Below are 20,869 nucleotides of genomic sequence, written 5' to 3'. Positions count from 1 at the left end.
CGCTAAAGAACGGAGAAACAACAGCCTCCCTGTTGGTGCTGGTTCGGTCCTGGGGCTTTGGTACCCTGGGCTGCCGAACCTCTTTGGGTCTCTGCAGAGGTCCGGCAGTGGGCGTGGTGGGGTTGGGGGGGTGATTGTCTTGGTTGCGGTGGACAGTGGGCTCTGTGCCGGGTTTGGACCTTATGGTCCGCTACGTCTACTTCGATCAAAGGATGCAGGCTGCCTGTCAGTACCTCGTATCATGAAACTACAGCTGGGGGCAGAGCTTTTTCTTACAAAGCCCCAGAGTTATGGAATAGCCTTCCAAATAGCGTTCGGGACTCAGACACAGTCTCAGTATTTAAGTCTAGGCTGAAAACCTATTTATTTAATCAAGCATTTTTGTAAATAGATTTGCTTTAGGGAAAGACTCATGGACGTAACACGAACTAACTGGACTCCACATTAACTTAAAGACATTAACTGTTATACTGAACTGCCTGCTGCCTACACAGCATGTAATCACCCAAATGAGGATGGGTTCCCTGTTGAGTATGGTTCCTCTCAAGGAATACTTAACATACATACACACTGGACCATATTAGAGTAAATACAGGTCAATAATCAACAGTGAACTACACCCTAACTACACCTGGATAAAAACACTTCAAGCACTCGACACTGAAGAAAAAAAGAATAAATGAACATAAAACCTGAGAAATGTTGATGGGAGAAAAGCAAGTTACATCTGAGAAGAGGGACAAATGTTCAGAGGTGCTGCACAAACACAATTTGGAAGGTCCCAGATAAGAAATAAACCGCTGGTGTACTGAGCAACAAGAAGAATAACAACAGCTAAAGACAGAAAAACTGAGCTGTGGAGAAAGAACGAAACAGGTTAATGACATCAGCAACAAGTTGCACAGAACAGAGAAAGTCTGCAGGTAGAAAAGATCTATTCAGATATATTTAGAGGGGTCAACTCCCCATAGGACTCGTTAAAGAGAGAAATCAAGTGAAGGAGGAACCAGCAGTTTAATGATGTCAGTGAGTCACAGTGTAGAGGCAAGTACTGCTACTGTAGCTCACATAGAGTGTTTAAGTAAACACCAAAAGTAAAGTAAAACACCAAATAAAAGCTGAAATTCTAACATTTATCTCAGAAGCACAAAGGGAGGAAAGTGCCTGTATACAGTCAGCACACTGGTGCCAAAGTGTGGATTGTGTTGATGGTCCAGCAGGAAACAAACGTTGGCTCCTGTTGGGGACTAATTTTCTTGGACGATACCCAACAAAAGAAAAATGACAGGAAAAGGAAACTTGAAATTTAAAATGATTGGATGATAAAAAAACAAGCGGGAATTTTAGTGGGTGTGGAGGAAAAGACGAGTATCTGAACATTAAACATAAAGAAAAGAATCATATATTTTTTAATTCTGTGCTACAGTTAGAATTAAAAAGAAGAAATTAACATTTCTGTTACAGAAATTCATCACTTGCTGTTTGTCTTCTCTTAAACATCTATCACAGCACAAACCTGCACAAAGTAAGTTTTTCTGGTTTCTTTTCAGCAGCAGTCTGAGTCATGTCTAGATATTAATTAGGAAATGAGGTTAGTTGGTAACACTAACAAATTAGAGACTGAACAGATGGTTTCTGAATTAGTGACTCTGAAAGGTAAAATATTAAAAAGTAAAAAATATTTATCTGATTTGTAGCCTCATCAAAAAAAAAAAAAATCTTTGTTGTTCTGTATGATGTTAAAACTGTCTCCAAAATAACTCTAATAACGTATGCGTATGAGGGCGGGAAATTCAAGTACTGACGTTTCTACCCGCCACTTTCTACCCGCCACTTTTTCAGTTACTGCGAGGTCCTTTATTTATTCTAATAACTGATCAATTCACTTAAATTCTCATCCAGTTATTGAGAATTAATAAGAGATGCGTTGGTCTTTTTATCATTAATTTTATCTAAATAAATTAATATTTAAGCATCTTTAATTTTCCAGTTTGTAGATGTAGACGTGTGGAATGTTTTGTGTCAGAGGAACTTCCTGTTTCTCAGGGTTTAGTCACTTATTCCTCCACAGAGACTCTCAGTCTCAGTCCGTCTGCTGACACCGTCGAACCTGCTGCTGTTTGAAGCTTTGATTGAACCTGGCTGACGAAGTTTGGTGAGTTTCTCTTTCTGATGTTGTTTTCTTTGACTGATAAAATACTTGCAGCAGATTAGTTAGATCTGCTTTAGTTTATCTGACGTTCTGTGTGCTGCTGTGTAAGGTTTGATGAGAACCCTGTCCTTTGTAAAACTGCCAAACTGAGATTAAAATATATTTTAATTGATAATAAAACATTATGTCCAAGTTTATATTCGTATGTAACTACAGTCCCTGGTGTTTATATTGAAATGAACCTTTATGAGAGATCATGGTTTTGTTCAATACAGACATTGTGATTATTGTGATCAAGTGATTATTCCATTTTCTTTATTAAACTGACTTTAACCCCCTGCTGTGAATGCTTGAACCCAACTATAAACAGAATGTTGCATTAATATTGGGGGGGGGTTGTGTCTTATTTAAACCTCTGAGATGATGTGAATTTTGTTTTTGCAGTCAAAATGAAAATTGCGGCTTTCAACGTCAAAACCTTTGGAGAGAAAAAAGTCAATGATGAATTTGTGAGAAGAAATCTCATCAAGGTGAGTCAGTGTGTTCTGTGTGTGGACAGCACCTCATGCTGGTCTAACAGGGTACGTCATGAAATACTTCATCCAAAAGGGAGAGTCACATTTCTGAAGACGTTAATAATGGGATAATTGAAAATAATTATTATCAATAATAATAATACAATTGATTTTATTAACATTAACAGTTTACATCTATTTATTCTATATTTTTTACTTCTTTTAATTATATGTTAAACTGGTCTTGTGTTTAGTGTTGATTTTTGTTTTCTTGTTTCTTGCAGATCGTGTCTCGTTACAGTGTGGTCGTGATGCTGGAGGTGAGGGATAAATCTGGCGAAGCCATGAAAAAGTTCCTCGTAGAACTCAACAAAACCAGGTGAACTATCTTAAACTTAAGACTCATTTCTACGGTGAGTGACAACTGCTAAAGTAAAAAGGAAACATGAGTTATAAACTGAGCAACAAGTTCTTAGAGATCACAGTAACCTGTTGGAAATATACAGCAATGAGGACAACAACAGTTATTGTTGTTTGGTTAGAGAAACATCCTTGATCCCAACTAAAGGCCCTGAAATGGACAAATAAAGATGAAACCAGAATTAGAGAAAGATTAGATCACATTTAATGACACACTATATAGAAAACAAAGAAATTGCAGATAGTTATTTATTATGTTACTTATTTTCTCTTCCTACTGTGAATGGTTGTTCAGATTGGATGAGTTGTAAAAAAAAAAAAAACAAATGCATGTAAGACTGTCAACTACATAGAAATCCCATCACAAGTCTAATCTGCTAAATATTGTCTATTCACTGAAAGTGTGTAATGGTTAAAACTCCAGTGTTTCTGTTTTACTGACAGAGTAAACATATGTTGTCCATTTGCTATGGTGAGCAGTAAACCTCTGGGACGAGGCAACCACATGGAGCAGTTTGTTTTTTTCTACAGGTATGAACAGAATCACTCAGTCGAAACAATAACAGACAAAAAAATTCAATTCCAACGTAAGGAAACTGTGACGCATTAATGCTGATTCATTACAAAGTGTGTGTGCATGTGTGATGCAGAAAGAATGAAGTGAAGAAGTTGAATTTCCATCAATACAAGGAAAAAACAAAAGACGTGTTGGCCAGAGAGCCCTTCGTTCTGCAGCTCGAGTGCCGAGGTACAGGTAGGTACATGTGTGTTAATACAGGAATGTATGTTAGTGAATCATCACAAGTGTAGAAGTACACGTGTTTGTTATTCACCCATTTTAAGCTGCATCTTCATGTGTTTGTTTGGGTTTGTAGCTGTGGAAAAGCTGGTTCTGATCCCGGTCCACAGCAAACCACAGGATGCAAAGATAGAGCTGGACGCTCTGGGTGATGTTGTTGAAAATGTGAGAGCAAGATGGAGAAATGACGTAGGTTGGAAATAAATAGAACAGAATCCATATAAATTAATTATCATTATTTAATTAATTTGAATTGAAACACTAAAGAAATATTTTCTTTCTTAACTACAAGCTTACATGTCATCAGCCAATGATTTATTGATGAATTATGTTGAAATTCTTTTGCAGAATATTATGATTCTGGGCGACTTTAATGCAGACGGACGTTATCTGTCACAGAGGAGGAGGGAAAATGTGAGCATTGCATCCAGTTCCTACACATGGCTGATAGCTGACGATGTCGACACCACCACAAGTAACTCTAACTCCCACACCTACGACAGGTATTCTAAACATGTCAGTCCACCACAGAAGGGGGGACATTGGAATTTTAATGATCCTACTTTCTCACTTCTAAATTTAAGTTGGTCTTAGAGATGGTCAGCCTCAGGCTGAGATGCGTTTCTGAGGGTTGAGGCAGCATCAGAACATCTGAAGAAAATGATTCAAATATAACGTGTACAATTTGCATGGCTGCGTAACATGATGGACGTAAAGGGAAACAGGTTTTGTTTCTGTTCTGTGTGAATTGTTCCTCAGAGGAAATGTTTTTTATCTGCGTCTTTAAACATTTAATACGGACAAATTAATCACCGTTGTGACTGTGGTTGCATTTTCTGCAAACAGGATCGTGGTGTTTGGACAACACATGGCCAATGCTGTTGTGCCTGGTTCAGCTACATCTTTCAACTTCCAGGCAGCTTATGGCCTCTCTGATGACCAAGTAAGACTGTTTGACATTTTCCACTGAGCTGTTGGAGCGAGATCAGTAACTGAGTGAAACCTTAAAAAGAAGTTTTTATTTCTCCACTGTGCAGGTATTGAAGTAGATTTATATATTTTTTTTCTTCCAGGCTAAAGCCATCAGTGACCACTACCCTGTGGAGGTGGAGCTGAAAAAAAGAATCTGACAAATGGAAGAAGGGTGAGTTTCTAATTCACTTCATTTATTGGATCTGCACAAAACTAAATTCAATACACATCGAGACTGAATTGTTTATGTAACCCAGTTAATGAGAACGTACTTTTATATCACTAATTAGCAAATGCACTTTCGGGGGATGTTTTTTTTATCAGTATAACGAGGTAATGTTATAATCGCAGACATGTCATGAAATATTACTCAGTAATACAGTGAAAAGTTCTCTGATAGCATCACTCGTATTTCTTCTGCAAAGCTTCTGAATCAAAGCGTTTGGTGCAGGTTAGGGAAAGATTGTGGTTTTGGTTCAGAGGCATGACGTGTTTCCTCATTTAACCAGGCTGTACTGATCTCCTCTCATATGTTAAATATGAACATCTGTCTCAGCTGTATTTCCTGTTTTGTTTTTCTTCTTTGGCAAATAAGTCTCTAACAGGACAATAGAAGAAGAAGAAGAACTTCCTCTTCACACAGAGTCTGGCGATGCAGCTACGCTGACACAGCATTTTATCACATATCACTGCTTTGGCTTTCTGTTCTTTTATGCATGGCAGAGCACACGTCAGGGGAGATATAACATGCAAAGGAATTTCTGGATTGTTATTCTGAGCACAGGTGCAGGTGGTATTGTTTGTTTGCTGTGATACCATTTACTGAACTCATGTTTATTCATCCATCTGGATTTATAGTCGATAACTATTACAGTCCATAGACTTTAATAGTTATTAATGTCCTCAAAGAGCAATTTAACTCACAGCTAGCAGATCAGACCTCAAATAAAACAGATTCGTCATCAGACTCATCGGTCTTCTGCATTTTGAACATGAATTTCTCAGTTCACAACATCTGATCTGGAACAAGTATCTTCTCCTGTCAGTTCACCTGTTTAGAGCAGTGTCTTATTCCTTAATGAGGACGTGAACATGACACATCCTCTGCAGATAGAACTCACCTGTGCTTGTTTCTCATAATGCTTTTAGCTTTGGCTTTGTGTAATTCTAAATAAACTAAATCATGAAACTCCTGCTTTGCTTTCTTTGTCTGAGACAATAAAGTAAAACACAAAGATGATATTAAGTCACAGACCTTTATTTCTAAATTCAGGAAGTGAGCTGATGGCTTAACGAGCCACTAATCACTGTTACTGAAGCTGTTGGCACTCAACATGTGTTCATTCCTGTTGCTGCATTTTTGGTACCTGTTAATTAATTTATTTTTTTGCGTGTATGTGTGAAACATAAAGATAAAAGCATAAATGAAGTGAAGACATAGGGTTACAATAAAATACCAGGTGAATAATAAGAGGACGTCGTTTAGGTAAGTCTGAGTCTGTGTGCAGGATGATAAAAGCAGAATAACTGTATCTGCAGTAAACTGGGTATCAACATAAACACATTTGGTTGATGGGAGAATTGTTCATATTTTTATAGAAACATCTCAAATGTTGCAAATCGCTTTTTAAATGTTATTATTGAAAATAGAAACGTCGTCATTACAGTGGTCGCTGGAGACTATGCTAAAGAAGGTTCTATGTCATAAAAGCAGGGAGGATTAGTCTCAACCTGTCCTTTCATGGTGTAAACCAGTGTGAAGCTACAGAGAGTGAGAGCCGAACAACTTACTAAAGAAACAAGAAGGGATTTCCTTTGTTCGTGAGGGGAACAAGTCAGAACAAGCTTAATGCCAGGCAGCTGAAGACGGGGAAGACTGGAAAATAAGAGTAGAAACAGGAAACCGGGGAAAGCTGGACGATATTTATATTTATCGTTGACTTATATTTATATTTATTTTATTTAACAGACACTGAACCGTTACATGGTGGCTCAGCATCAGAGACAGAATCAGCTGTCTGATGAGCTGCTGGCTTGTTTGATGTCACCACCAGGGGTCATCAGAGTTAGAAACACTTACAGACCTTCATCTAGAGCTTGAACAGTGGATGTTGTTTGTTGTTGAATTTTTAATATGATGTTAATGTTTCCAAACATCTGTCACAACTCTATAGTTCTTCTTTTCTCTCTGTGCTTTTCAAACATCCTGACTGCAGCAACACTTCATCATTAGATCACAGAACTGAACTTTGCTGTTTAGTTTCCCGTCCTGCTTATTGGTTTGTGTTATTTGCAATAAATCAGCCATTGAACTCAATTTTTTGTGTTTTGTTTGTGAGGAAGTGACCAGACTCAACCCTTCACCAGTGCTTTAACTTTAAAGAGGGACTTGTTTAAGAAAAGTGATCATAGTTTATAATCTATTTATAAATATTGGTTTATAACTGTAGAAGGGTTTATTACTTTTACATTTAGGGTTTAAGTCTCAAACACACCTTGTTTCTGATTAAACAGATGAGACCAGTTTTATAGAAACAGGATCCACCAACACCTGCTACAACTTATTTTACTGATTACAAACGTGTTTCCCTTCTTCAATTTATTTACAATAAAGTATAAAGAAAGAAAAAGTGTCCTGTCCTGTGCCATCAGGACTTTCAGACTGATATATGGAGTTAAATTCATTATTAATGAGAATAAATTAAGGTGCTGCTGTGTAGTGAGACCAACCTCTGTCAAAACCTCAACAATAATAAAAAATAGTTTTACCATGTAAAATATCTTTATATGTAGAGTTAGATATTTTACATGTGAATAAACCAAACCCCTCCCTCTCCTCTCAACACAAGTAATTTAAGTTTAAGACAGGAAGCAGTTACTAACCCTGATAAAACGGGTTATGTATGTACAGAGTGTGTGTGTGTGTGTGTGTGTGTGTGTGTTGTGGTCGGCCGTGACACTTCCTCCTCTCTGCTGTTCCACAGTTCTTCTGTTTTCTTTCAGCTGCTACAACTTGTTGTTTGACTTGTTCCAACTCAGGTGAGTTCTTTTTCTCTTTACTGTTTTTATTCTTTTTCTACTTCAACAACTCGTCTGACACCAGAAACGGTGTCTTCTTGATATTTAACTTCTTGTTAATATATAACTGAACGTAACACAAAGCTGATTTCAGCTGATTCTCCCAGAAGTCGTGAACTGTTCATTTCCAGTTTCATCTCAGACAGAAGAAATGAAAGTAAAAAGCTGCCGTTGGTTTGAAACCGGATCATCAGATGGTTCACAGCTAATGTAAACAACTCAATTCAGTGTCTGTGTCTTTATGAGGAAGAGCTGAGCTACAGTACGTTACTGTGGAACTGTGGGTGAAGACAGTTATTTAAAAAGTAATTCTGCTAATTCTGCTAATTAGTTAGTTTATAATTTACTCAGGTACAGTACATAGAGTATTCTCTACTGATAAAAAATATACTACTTATGTGTTTTAGTTACTTTAAAACTGAAATTATTAGTAAGTTCTTGTATAAAGAAAGTGAATTGCAACTATTTTGATATTAGTTGAAGCAATTTTTCAGGTAATTATACAAAATATTTTGTGGTTCCATCTTCTCTGCTTTGTGGATTTTTACAATAGTTTAAATAATTTTGAGGTTCAGAAAGAACAAACGTAAAAATCTACCACCAGTGAAAATAAAGGTACCTCAGCTAAAACAATGAAATGCACCAAATACATAAAAGCAGGAATCAATCAGAATAAAAAAGGGAATTCCTGATTATATTTACACACTTTGACATAAGTTTGACTTTAAATGTTGATGTTTTGTGTATTTGTAAGTTGAATGTGAATATGAAAAACGTTCCCAAGGTTAATTACAAAACAAATGTTATGAGCTCTATTCCTTTTTTAACTTGATCTCACCTTTATAAATCGTTGACTCTGGTCTGAACTGGATCGTAACGTGAAACCTGAACTCTAAAAGTGCAGCATCTGACCACAGTTTCTGCTTCTTCTTTTTCTGCAGCTGTTCTACATTTATGACCCGTATATCTCTCATATTAGTCTGAATGAATTTTAATCATCTTTCTTTTAAATAAAGTCAAAATGAAAATCGCAGCCTTCAACGCCAAAAACCTGGGCATGAAAAAAGTCACAGACAAGACTGTCGTCCACCACCTGACCAAGGTGAGTCCCAGGTTATGGTTTCATCAATAGGATAGGACATCTGTTTTAATACTAACGTGTTGTGTCGACTGTGTTTGTCCAGATCATGTCCCAGTACAGTGTGGTGGTGATACTGGAGGTGGTGGATAAGAGCGGTAAAGCCATGGAGAAGTTACTTCAGGAGCTCAACAGCACCGGGTGAGTTTTCTGCACTGTGAAATGTTTTCTAACGAGAATTTGTTAAAGAGGAACGATTAGTGTCTAATAAGTCTGTGAGTCATGATAGTAAAAGATACCACACGACAGCACTAAACAGAAACAGGATGCTCAACATCCACAACTCTTCATTTATCTTTGTGTTGTTTCTGTTTCCTTCACCGAGAACAGAACCAGTCGTTACTCCATGACCGCCAGCTGCCAGCTGGGACGAGACACCTACAAGGAGAAGTTTGTCTGTTTCTACAGGTGAGAACAGGAAAAGAAGGTAAGAGACATCTACTGAAGAGAAGAAGGTCTCACACATTTACTGTCGCTGTTTTAAACGTGTCTCAGGGACGATGAGGTGGTGCTGAGAGACATTTACCAGTATGAAGACAACCAGGTTGGAGATGAAGACGCCTTCGCCAGAGAGCCCTTCGTCCTGCGCTTCACCTGTCCAACTACAGGTTTGTGCTGTCTCCCTAAGAATTACTGTTCGAATGGTGGTCGACCGTCTGTGTAATGAACTCGTGCATGTTTCCAGTTGTGAAAGACCTGGTTCTGATCCCAGTCCACACCAAGCCGGAGGACTCTCTGAAGGAGCTGGACGAGCTGCACGACGTGGTCGAAGCTGTGAGGGGGAGGTGGGGATCGGATGTAGGTTTGATCTTATTGTGTTGGGTGTAGGCTCAGTGTAGCTCCCACTCCACTCTATAGTTGATTAAACGTATCGTGATTCTATTTAACGCTGCATCAGTTTAGTTTTAGGATTTTTTACAGTGTCCAGACTGAGAAACAACAAATTTTAACTGGAGTTTTTGCTCTTATAAGAAAATATTTAACCCAAGAAAAACAAGAAAACAAGCAAATCTATTAACAATTAAGTATATTTGTTCTTCATTTCCAGATAATTACATTAAAATGTCACCGTTTCATTTCACCGGCAGTAATTTAATTTACATTCTGCACAGTTACAATTCCTGGGTGTTTGGACATTAGATCAGTTCTATAAACTTCTCCTCTGTCCAAGAGTTCTGTCAGTTTGTCGTTGTTTTAAATAATTTGAATAATTACATATGCAAATGCTGCTCTATGCACTTTGTTGAACATGTTTTATTTGTTATTTGACTGTTAAAATCTGTTAACTGACAACTGTTAATACTAAGATTAGGATGATTAATGATTAAGAGTCATGAGCTACAACAGAAAAAGGAAGTGGAGATAAAAGGAAAACAGGATATCCAGGTGTGCTGTACCTGGGTACAGTGTGGGATCAGAAATTATACATTATCACGCATTTAAGAAACATTTTCTCTCTGCAAACACCACTTTATAATTAAACATGTCCCCGACCCGCCTGTTAATAGAAAGTAGAAACCATAACTGACAAGTTTGATGTGCTCAAATGTGCAGCAGTTGTTCTGTGGTTATTCTGCAGCGCTGAACAAGCGTCCTGCATGTGTAATTCAATTAGAGACGAATGAAGCAGCTTCCTGCTGTGTTTACATGTCAGCGTATTCATCCTGACTGAAGTCCCTTCTTTACTAAGTATTGAGATGCTTTGCTGCTGCAGACCAGGTCATGATCAGGTGCACTGTGTTTGCTTTAACTTCTCTTGAGACGAGTCACGAACTTAACTGAAATCCAGTTGCTGAAAATTTAACTGAGGAAGTGTTGCATATTTTTCCATATTAAAATAGATTTATAATGTCCTACAGTGCAATGACAATAACATACAAGAAAAGAGCCTTTATATTTAGCTGTACACAGCTGTAGTGTTGACTGATTTGATTAAGAGCCACTCTCTGTGACATTAAGGCCACAGATACGTGAGGTGGTTGCAAAATATATGTTGTATGAAAGTAGAACAGATGAGAACAAATAACACATGGTGTGATTTCTATTTTCAAATAAACTGATGAAAACATTAAAAGCTCAGTAAACACAGTGTTTCCTCTTCTGCATGCAGTCTCTAAGTTACCAGGCTAGAAAAGGACCTCAGTGTGGCAGGAAAAAGCCAGTTTACCAGTAAAAAGCTTTCTGTAGCAGAGTAAAGACCCTTAAATTAGACACGTCCTGGTTCATTGTGCATGTAACAGTCATGTAATGACCATTATCAGTTCTTATCATGTCCATAATTACACTTCAGGAGGCACAAGCTGCTCCACTAGAGCCCAGAAGTGCACATTTCATCACTGTGTGTTATCAGGCGACCTCTAGCTGCCGTAGAAATAAAGTTCACATAAGCAGAAAGTGATGCTGCACAGGTGTCTGAGGATGACAGTAGAAATACCTGAACAGAAATAAAATACATCAGAACGCTTAATAATTGTAGTTGTATTATTTCTTGTATAGAACATCATGATTTTAGGCGACTTTAACGCAGATGGACGTTACCTCTCCAAGAAGAAGAAGGAAAAGATCCGTATCTGTGCTGAACAGTATCACTGGCTGATAAGTGATGACGTGGACACCACAAGTAGTAACCACAATGACAACACCTACGACAGGTAAAACATACTACACAGTAAAATCTGCATTATTATCTGTTATCTTCTGTCTTGTTTGGTAAAGATTGTGATGGATTTTCTGCCAACAGGATTGTGGTTTATGGAGAGAACATGCTGAAGTCCGTCGTCCCCGGTTCGGCCAAATCCTTCAATTACCAGAAAGAGTTCAACCTCACTGATGAAGAGGTGAGACTGAAAACAACCGAGTCCTAAACTGTTCCGTTAATACGTCACCTCACTGCTGAAAACATGGTGGTTTTCAACATGTGTTTGTTTTCCCAGACTCTCAGTGTCAGTGACCATTACCCTGTGGAGGTGGAGATGAAGACGAATCAGAACGACAAAGATGATCCTCCAACAAATATAACCACACCAAGAAAAGGACAAACTCCAAGAAAAGGTATCATTACAGTAACTGGTTAAAGGCCACTAATTATAGAATAGGTACCCAATAACTGTTCCACAGTTTAAATTAAATAGCAACCAATTAGTGCGAAATATGTTTTTATGATTGTGATTGTGTGTTTAATTGGTCATTTGTGATGAAATTACACAAATTGATATTATATCTGTAAATTAACAGCACCACAGAAGAAGACAGAGCCAGCCGAGTTAAAGAAGAAGAATATAGCACCAAAGAAGAAGAGTGATGAGCCAGCACCCACAAAGAGAAGACGTCTGAGGAAATGAAACAGATGTTCAAGTTTTTACATCATCATCATTTTAAAATTGTTTTGCGCTCATATTATTGGCCTAGTAAAACAGGACAGGACTGTTTTATAGATCAATGAACTGTAACATTATCACTTCAAATGGAAAAGAAATCTGCATTTCACATATTTTGATTTGTTTACACGATCAGCTGTGAGGTTTTAATAAACTTGAATTTCTGTAGTACTCTACACTCTTCAAACAGACCATTAGCTACGAAAGTACAACTGAATGTAATCCAGTACAATGGCCATAACATGTAGCTTTATGAAGGTTAGCGTTTTTGGTTTAATTAACTATAAGTTGCTTAATTATATTTATAATTTGCAGACAATTTAACTAAAAACTGAAAACAAAGATGTTGTGAGGGGGCTGTTTAATAAGTGTACCTAATAAAATGCTTGGAGAATATAAATAGTGACATTTTATTTTTTACAGCAAAAGGTTTTAAATAAATTTAGAGCTTTGGTTATTTGTTTTGTTGTTGTTGTTGTTGTTCTATATATTTTGACCACAAAATAAATACATTTGTCTAATGTGAGAGTTAAATTCCTATCTCTAAGGTTTTTATGCCCAAATACAATAACCTCTGTGTTGTCTGAATTTAGAAGTAGGAAATCAGAGGATATGCACACCATGATATATTTGACTAACTCACTTGGCTTGTCTAATTTTTTAAATAGGTTAAATATAGCTGGATGACATCTGTACAACAACTGAGGTTGATGGAGTGTTTCCTAATTAAGTAAAAAGAATCGGTCCAAGCACAGAACCCTGTGGAACTCCATTACTACCATTTGTGTGCATGGAAGAATCATCATTAACATAAACAAACTGAAATCTATCTGATAACATCATATTGGCTATTAGTTTAAAGTGACCATGTATAGACATGTAAATCTAGGATAAATTATTGACGTATTTATGGTGGTTTTCAAATCCAAAACCAGGATGAAATCCAACCACTAACCTCCAACAAACACCAACATGGTCTCAGGTTGTGGAGGCAGATTAGTTTACATGGCTCAATAGCCGGAGGCAGTGAAAGTAAGTGGAGCCGACAAACGTAGATGAGACTGTTTACTGACACATCCCAAATAATGCTTTTAGAAAACTGTGAATTTATCATTATTATTATTGATTTCTGCATTTTATAATTTAATCCTATAGAGAGACTGTGAGAAAAATGGGATTGGACAAATAAAATGAGACTCATAGTCGCCAAACTTAAAGAGTCATAGAACGATTAAAGCTGAGGAGTGACGTTTGGTCAATATGTTTATTTATTATTATATTTTTTGTCTATTATTAATTATTTGTCTCATTTTGATCATCTCATCTTTGTGCTCAGTTTGTGTATCCTGCATTTTGTCAGTTTTTCTGTCTTTGGGATCAGTTTCTCTATTTTTAGTTGCCTTTTGTCTTCTTAGGATTTTTGTGTGTCAGTCTTTGGTAGTAATCTGTCTCTTCTCAGTTTTCATCTTCCATGTGTTTAGTTTTTTGTCTTTCTTCGAGGTCATTTTACATCTTTTACCTGAGCTTTGTGGCATTTAAACAAGAGACATTGATACTCACTAAATGTAATTCGGGCTCTGGGGCCTCCTGAAGTCTCAGTCTCTGGGTCTGTGCCTGGAAGGTGCATATAGTTATTATTATTATTATAGTAATCCATCCATCCCGGACTGCAGGTCAGACATGTATTGACAATTCAGACACTTAATCTTAGTTTTCAGTTTCCAGTTTCTTTAACAGATTAAAACTCCCCCTGGGGATCTCAAGGCTCTGTGGTGGCTTATATGGTACCAAATGTCAGTAATGTAACTGGGACTAAGAGCATCTTTAAATAAAGCTAAAACATACTGAGATCCAGTTTAAAGAGGACAAATAGATGGTAAAAATACTATAATGAACCAAAGCAATAAAAGTCTGTTAAAATAATAAAATGTTTCTGAGGATTTAAACTTCATTCAGAACAACAGAAATCCGCTCTGCTCCAGCTTCTCTCCTCCTCTCCTGACTCCACCTGGGGGAGGTTTAAAAGTGCCTGAGACACCTGAGACACCTGAGTGTGGTCAGACAGCTTAGACTGTTTCACTTCTCTTTGCTTCTCTTGTTCCGGTCGTTCACTCTGTTTCCTGCAGGCTTCTGTTTTTATTCAGTTTCTTAAAATCCTCTTCGTTGTCTTGTAAACTGTTGTTTCTCCTTCTCTACTGTCCAACACACTTTCTCTTTTTACTCAGCCACTGACTGTTGCATTCATTTTTTATCACCACCTCTCCTTCTCCATCCATCTCTCTCCACCATGAGTCTGAGTCGTACCAAGAGAATCAGCTCCACTAACTCAGTCCGGAGCAGCAGTGGTTCGAGGAGGCTGAGCGGTTTCAGTCCAGGTCAGGGAGGTTTTAGCGGCGTCTCCCTGAGCAGCAGCTCTCTGTACGCGGGCGGGCAGCACCATGGCCTGGGCACCCCGCTGGCATCTCTGTCCGTCAACAAGAGCCTGCTGGCCCCCCTCAACCTGGAGATCGACCCCAACCTGTCCATGAGCCGAGCCCACGAGAAGGAGCAGATCAAGAGCCTCAACAACCGCTTCGCAAGCTTCATAGACAAGGTAAAGACCCAAGAGCTGGGGAATTAGTCAATCAATCAGTTACAGAGAATTAATCATGATCGTAATGTATTAGTCAAACTGTTCAATGTGATTATGGGATGGTTCCATGACGACAGGACAATAACTGAACTGACAATGTAGTCGTCCTGTTGCATCAAACTGTTCATAGATGTTTTCAAGTCACTTTGTGTGAAGGAAAGTATGAGGATGAAAAATATTCTGTTAGTTTTGTTTCTAATCCATAATTACATTGAAATTAAATGACTTGATTACTAACTAGAAACAGTTCAAAGATAAGACAAAATTTAAAATAAATAGGCAAAACATGTCAGTATAGATGTAAAATGAACATAAAGAAGCAAAAAAATTACTAAAAAGAGATAAAATACCCACAAAGGAACGTTTATTTATACACATGATGACTACAAATACATGAATACAATGAATAAACAAAAATCTAAATTACCTCAAGGAAAAATAAAACCACTAAATATAGATGCAACGTGTCCAGAGGGGTTGGGGACGTTTGACAAGTCTGTGTCCAGGGACCTGTTGACTCATAATCCATCAGTACAGGATGTTACGAAACGATAACTAGGTGAGTAAATGTGAGAAGTGACTGTGTTGAGGTTTCTGTAGAACACAGGCTGCACACATTTCCCACAGAAGGAGTTCAGCTCTGTGATAATGTCGGACATCGATACCGTACTTAGAGAACATCTCCGCTTTCTCACGGAGTTGGTAACACACCCTCACAATAGAAGCTTTGTTGGCTTCTCGCATCAGCAGAGATACTTCGGGCTCAGAGGGAGGCAGAGCGATGTGCTGGGCGGATTTCCGTTTGTCCAAATTAACCTCTTCTTGTCGATTTAAATTATCGGGGTCAAACAGCTGATATGATGTAGATCTTGTAGGTGGGGTTGAGTCGTTCTCGTTGTGGGAACATCACATTCATGCCAAGCTTCTTGCTTCTTGCCAAGTAAAAAAGGCTGAAGGCATTCAAATGTGTAAGGTGAAATAAATTAAAAGTAAAATAAGACATGTAATAAATGATAGAAATTATATTTACAGTAAAAAAACAAACATACTTAAATTAAATTAGGCAAAAATATGAATGTGAAACAAGTGAAATAGTGCAACTGTGTAAACTATTTATAAATATATAGGTATGAATAATGAGTAGAATACATAGAAACAGTCTCTTAAAGAAGACAGTGTTATCTATGGTCTATATGAAGTATAAATGCAGTATTGTAATAATTTAAAGTAGACTCCATCGTTAATATTTTAAGTGTAGAAACTGGATTAATCTTTTTTAATCTTAGGTCTATTCTTTGTCTATTTTAATTTGGAGGTTGTGCAAAACCCTTACCTGAATATACCCATTTTTTTATGCACAACAAAACATATTGTATAACCTCCTAGTAAACATTTGAAACTACATCCATGGCTGTAAATGAGATCACTCATACTGACTTCCCAACTAACAGTAACACACAAAAGAGCCCCTGTGTTGGAGCTTTGAGTTCCAGAAAAAGCAAGAATCCTCCGACCTGAGCTCTCTTTCAGTATCTGGGTTCATTATTCTTGTTCTCTGTTTGACGTAGCCACGAGAAACACAGGACATCTGTCCATTTCCCATTCATACTCACTAATATCCCATGAATTAGAACTAGGACATTGCTGCAGTGAGACCAACTCTGTTATTCTGTAGTCGCAGTATAAAGTAGTGAAAAGCACAAAACAGGTTAACTGATAAATCCGATTACCATTGTAATCCAAACCCACCAGGAACCAGCTGAAACATTAAAGAGCTGCTTCCTCATGCAGAGACGTAATTAGTCGATGCAACAAGAAGACACAGTTTAATTTGTTGTGGGATGATGATGCATTTTAAATCTGAACACAGGGTTAAAACCTAAAAAGAAGAGACAACAAATGTGTGAATGCTTCTGGGATTTAAAGCAGGCATCAGTGCTGGATATTTAAGCTACTGTATCTGTCCCAGTTCAGTCCCACTGGGTCGGGTTGAAACCTGATCAATCAGGTCAGACTCGGTGTGGTTGTGTCTCCTGCTCTGCACAGAACGCAGGCTTTGTTTGGAGGGAGAAGGTATAATAGGAGGTGGATATACCCGGCTGCAGGCAGGAAACACGAGCCGAGTGTTGACACGGAGCTCGAGCCGGTTATCTACTGGAATTAACCTCAGTGATGGAAGTTCTTTGATGTTTTTACTAAAAAACTCTGCTGCTGTGCACATGTCAACATTACAAATCACTGATTTGTCAAGTGACAATTCAAACAAAGAAGCTAAATATTTAGAAATGCTGACTTTGAAACCTTTTGTCGTCCATTGATTACATTAGTCAGCTCAGCTCAGGGTTTTTAGTTCTCAGCATCATCACCAACAATGCTGATTTGCAGAGTGTGGACAGCTTCCTGGTACAGGAGCTACCACAGCCTATCTGTATGTATGCTACATGCTAGTGTACAGTTAGCTTGTGTTAGCTCCCGTGCTCGGAATTGTAGAAAGTTAAAGTGTTGGTGAAGAAAGTGGAACATTTAGCAGATCAAGCTGAGCCACATTAAATCTTATTCAGGAATTAGCTGATGAATCCAGCTAGAACTAAGACTCCTCAGGTAGCTACAATTGGAGCTCATGTTTGCTAAACAATCAACTGAAACCACCTGAATTTCTGTTGGACTCTTCAGTTTTATCACGTTTAAAGTGGATCTGAAAACCCACTAACTGTACTGTCAACCTCGCGCAGGTGCGTTTCCTCGAGCAGCAGAATAAGATGCTGGAGACGAAACTGGAGTTGCTGCAGGGTCAGGGAGTGACTCGCTCCAACGTGGAGCCCCTGTTTGAGGCCTACATGGCGGGCCTAAGGCGCCAGATGGACCTGGTCAATAACGACAAGACCAAACTGGACGGAGAGCTGAGGAACATGCAGAGCCTGGTGGAGGACTACAAACACAAGTAAATGATGTTGATAGCTCTGTTCAGTACTCACAGCCGGCAGCCTATTAGGTACAACTAGGTCAAACTAGAGGGTAAAAACCTCCTAAGGTTCTAGTTTAGAGAATATGTAAATGTGTAATGATGCACCGATCGCAACTCACTGGCCTTTGTCTGTCACAGGTACGAAGACGAGATAAACAAGAGAAACAACCTGGAGAATGACTTTGTTATCCTAAAGAAGGTCAGCATCCTCACACATTCACCTGTTCTTTCATTCATACACAGGTGTGGTCAGTAACTTGAACCGGTCTATTGTCTGGAACCTAGTGTCTTTCACTTTCTCTTGTGGCCTCTGTCGGTCTCTTTCCTACATTCCCACGTGTCAACATCCATAACTTTCTGGCTTCTTGGTTTAGGTTGGAAAAACATCCCGGCCTGAGCTCTATAAAATGAAAAGAGTAGTGGTGGAGAGTAAATAGTACATTTACCTAAGAAAGTAGTTTTTGAAGTAGACTAGTCTTATTTAATCTGCATTTATGGCCTCTGTTTCTGTCTGTGTGTGTCCAGGATGTAGACTCAGCCTATCTGGTGAAGGCAGATCTGGAGGATAAGGTCGGAGCTCTGACTGATGAAATCAACTTCCTGCGTAACGTCTATGAGGAGGTATAAAAAGTTTGTCATGCTCTGAAACACTGAGGCAGTGAAAGTAGAAGATATTTATACAAACAATCATGTTCCTGTGTTTCTTCATTTGCACACAGACAGTTAGTTCCCAGTGTAACGTTAAAGTCACACTTTCCTTTAGTTCATTGTTCTGTGTCCCTGATGTGACTCATTCTCAATAGAAAATCGACTACATGCATTTACTGCCTGTGGAAGTGAATAAGCAGAGAAAATCTTTCTTGTTGTTTTGTATTGTCGGGCTTCTTAGAAATCACCAGTGCTTATTGCAACATGTCTGGATATGTAAAGTTTAGATATATACTGTTCATATATATATATATATATGTTTATATTTATGTGTAAATGTGATCGAGGCCTATCTGCTGACAAAGGGGCATCTACTGAAAACTGACTTTAGGAGCGTTAATACTTCTGTAATCTGTTATTTCTGCATTACTTTATAGAGATTTGAATTAGTCTGTTTCTGTTAGTGTGAAGGTTTCAGTACACTGTGCGTCTCTGCTGCTTTCATTTATCCTGGTATTTAATTCCAGGAGCTGCGTGAGCTGCAGGCCAGCATCAAAGACACATCAGTAGTGGTGCAGATGGACAACAGTCGCAGCCTGAACATGGAGCAGATCGTAGCTGAGGTCAAAGCCCAGTACGAGGAGATTGCGGCCCGCAGCCGAGAGGAGGCAGAAGCCTGGTATAAGAACAAGGTGAGGACAAGGAACCAGGACTTGTGAACGGTCCAAAGCAGGATAAAATGGACATACTCAAGTAAAGTGCTCACATCAGTACATACAAACACTTAGATTTATATAATGGTCATAATAAACTATAACTCTCAATTTAAAGAGAGAAGCAGCTTTGCAGATAATGCTTATGTTCCTCTGTGTGTAGTTCGACCAAATGTCGGTGCAGGCCAGCCAGTTTGGAGACGAGCTGCGTATTGTGAAGGGAGAAGTGGCTGAAGTCAACCGACTGATCAGCCGACTGCAGAGTGAGATCGAGGCTGTTAAAGCTCAGGTAGGTTTTCAGCCTGCCACAGGAAAGTTTGTTTTTTTACGTCATTCAGGGCCATCATGGATTGTTTCTCGTCTCTTCCTCCACCCTCAGCGTGGTAGTCTGGAGAACCAGCTGGCTGAGGCGGAGGAGCGTGGAGAGTTGACGGTGAAAGAAGCCAAAGCTCGAACTAGAGACTTGGAGGACGCGCTGCAGAGGGCCAAACAAGACATGGCCAGACAGCTCAGAGAGTACCAGGTGAGAGGGGAGAAGGCGTTGGGTGGAAAGATCCGAAAAACAAAAAACAGACAGGACAGTGCTCAGTAATTTCATCTTCACCTGCAGGACCTGATGAACCTGAAACTGGCTCTGGACATTGAGATCGCCACCTACAGGAAGCTGCTGGAAGGAGAAGAGGACAGGTGAGAGGAGAAAAGAAGAAGAACAGGAGGTGTGATCATGTCTGCGTCTTTGATATAAAACTAACATCCATCTCCTCTCCTGCAGACTTGGACAGCAGTCCATCCTCAACATCCAGGCCGTCTCCACCTACAGTAAGTGACAAACTCCAAAGGAAGACAGCGATGGTTAAACCAAACCTTTACATTACACTGAATTATTACTGTTCCACTGTAATTAAATAGTAGAATAGTGGCCTCTGAGCAGAGCTGGTTGGTTTCTGTTGAGCTGTTTTTACACTAACAAAATTCCCTCTTTTGTTCCACTATTTGATATTTCTATTATGTTTTGAAGGTGTTATTTTTAGGTATAACACATTGGGCCTCGTGCAGGAACCAGACAGATTTGGTGGCAAACTTGGACTTAGACATACTTGTGTACAAACAGAAGTGTCACAGTAACTCTGCTGCAGAGTACCAGACAGATGCATTAGGGCAAATCAGAGCCAAACTTCATTTTTAAAGAAATTAAACTGACTCATGAATCACAGCCGTTGTATGTTCTGCACTGTTTTCACTGATTCGACTTTCTTTCTCCCTGTTTTTTTATTGTTTTTCCTTCATTTCTCTCCATCTTCCCATCTTCCTTTTCCTCCTTCTCCTGTCTGTCTCTCTTCAGGCCCTAAAAGTACTAATGGATACCACAGCAACAGCAGCTCTCCTGCCCCGAAGCTGCTGATAAAAACTACTGAGACCAGAGATAACAGCAGATACAGCTTTCACTGAGGACACATGGA

At 38.8% G+C, this 20,869-nt stretch overlaps 3 protein-coding genes across 5 annotated transcripts; all 3 read left to right on the top strand.

Moving 5' to 3' along the window:
• The first annotated feature begins 361 nt into the window (after positions 1-361).
• LOC113154297 (deoxyribonuclease-1-like) lies at positions 362-6,047 on the top strand. The gene is made up of 11 exons (XM_026348405.1): positions 362-1,525; positions 2,072-2,155; positions 2,597-2,682; positions 2,952-3,046; positions 3,532-3,618; positions 3,738-3,841; positions 3,963-4,075; positions 4,235-4,389; positions 4,733-4,829; positions 4,960-5,030; positions 5,454-6,047. Exons 3-10 carry the CDS (start codon positions 2,602-2,604, stop codon positions 5,014-5,016), a joined length of 789 nt encoding a protein of 262 aa, XP_026204190.1. The 5' UTR covers positions 362-1,525; positions 2,072-2,155; positions 2,597-2,601; the 3' UTR covers positions 5,017-5,030; positions 5,454-6,047.
• Positions 6,048-7,782: 1,735 nt separating this feature from the next.
• On the top strand, positions 7,783-12,851 carry LOC113154296 (deoxyribonuclease-1-like). 3 transcript variants are annotated; one of them, XM_026348401.1, is made up of 10 exons: positions 7,783-7,897; positions 8,953-9,038; positions 9,121-9,215; positions 9,405-9,482; positions 9,570-9,682; positions 9,760-9,872; positions 11,571-11,725; positions 11,815-11,911; positions 12,008-12,125; positions 12,309-12,851. In XM_026348401.1, the coding sequence occupies exons 2-10, from the start codon at positions 8,958-8,960 to the stop codon at positions 12,413-12,415; spliced, it is 957 nt and encodes a 318-aa protein (XP_026204186.1). In that variant the 5' UTR covers positions 7,783-7,897; positions 8,953-8,957; the 3' UTR covers positions 12,416-12,851. The 3 variants fall into 3 exon arrangements, with proteins under 3 accessions (XP_026204186.1, XP_026204188.1, XP_026204187.1); XM_026348403.1 differs by lacking the exon at positions 7,783-7,897 and adding an exon at positions 7,930-8,216; XM_026348402.1 differs by lacking the exon at positions 7,783-7,897 and having other exon boundaries at positions 8,933-9,038.
• Positions 12,852-14,738: 1,887 nt separating this feature from the next.
• Positions 14,739-20,858, top strand: si:dkey-222f2.1 (intermediate filament protein ON3). The gene is made up of 10 exons (XM_026348400.1): positions 14,739-15,044; positions 17,816-18,024; positions 18,187-18,247; positions 18,574-18,669; positions 19,224-19,388; positions 19,573-19,698; positions 19,789-19,932; positions 20,020-20,096; positions 20,182-20,228; positions 20,752-20,858. Exons 1-10 carry the CDS (start codon positions 14,739-14,741, stop codon positions 20,856-20,858), a joined length of 1,338 nt encoding a protein of 445 aa, XP_026204185.1.
• Positions 20,859-20,869: the final 11 nt, after the last annotated feature.

This window comes from Anabas testudineus, chromosome 5, assembly GCF_900324465.2.
Source record: "Anabas testudineus chromosome 5, fAnaTes1.2, whole genome shotgun sequence".
Classification (NCBI taxonomy): domain Eukaryota; kingdom Metazoa; phylum Chordata; class Actinopteri; order Anabantiformes; family Anabantidae; genus Anabas; species Anabas testudineus.
The sequence above is the reverse complement of the archived record's forward strand: the minus strand, read 5'-3'. Positions and strand labels throughout refer to the sequence as shown.

Excerpts from the sequence above, each read along its gene's own strand:
- LOC113154297 (XM_026348405.1), top strand. The coding sequence starts at position 2,602 with ATGAAAATTGCGGCTTTCAACGTCAAAACCTTTGGAGAGAAAAAAGTC. Across the intron at positions 3,619-3,737 it reads CAGTTTGTTTTTTTCTACAG|AAAGAATGAAGTGAAGAAGT; the intron begins GTATGAACAGAA and ends TGTGTGATGCAG. Across the intron at positions 4,076-4,234 it reads GAGCAAGATGGAGAAATGAC|AATATTATGATTCTGGGCGA; the intron begins GTAGGTTGGAAA and ends ATTCTTTTGCAG.
- LOC113154296 (XM_026348401.1), top strand. The coding sequence starts at position 8,958 with ATGAAAATCGCAGCCTTCAACGCCAAAAACCTGGGCATGAAAAAAGTC. Across the intron at positions 9,216-9,404 it reads CAGGAGCTCAACAGCACCGG|AACCAGTCGTTACTCCATGA; the intron begins GTGAGTTTTCTG and ends CACCGAGAACAG. Across the intron at positions 9,483-9,569 it reads AAGTTTGTCTGTTTCTACAG|GGACGATGAGGTGGTGCTGA; the intron begins GTGAGAACAGGA and ends AACGTGTCTCAG.
- si:dkey-222f2.1 (XM_026348400.1), top strand. The coding sequence starts at position 14,739 with ATGAGTCTGAGTCGTACCAAGAGAATCAGCTCCACTAACTCAGTCCGG. Across the intron at positions 19,933-20,019 it reads GACAGCTCAGAGAGTACCAG|GACCTGATGAACCTGAAACT; the intron begins GTGAGAGGGGAG and ends CTTCACCTGCAG. Across the intron at positions 20,229-20,751 it reads CCAGGCCGTCTCCACCTACA|GCCCTAAAAGTACTAATGGA; the intron begins GTAAGTGACAAA and ends GTCTCTCTTCAG.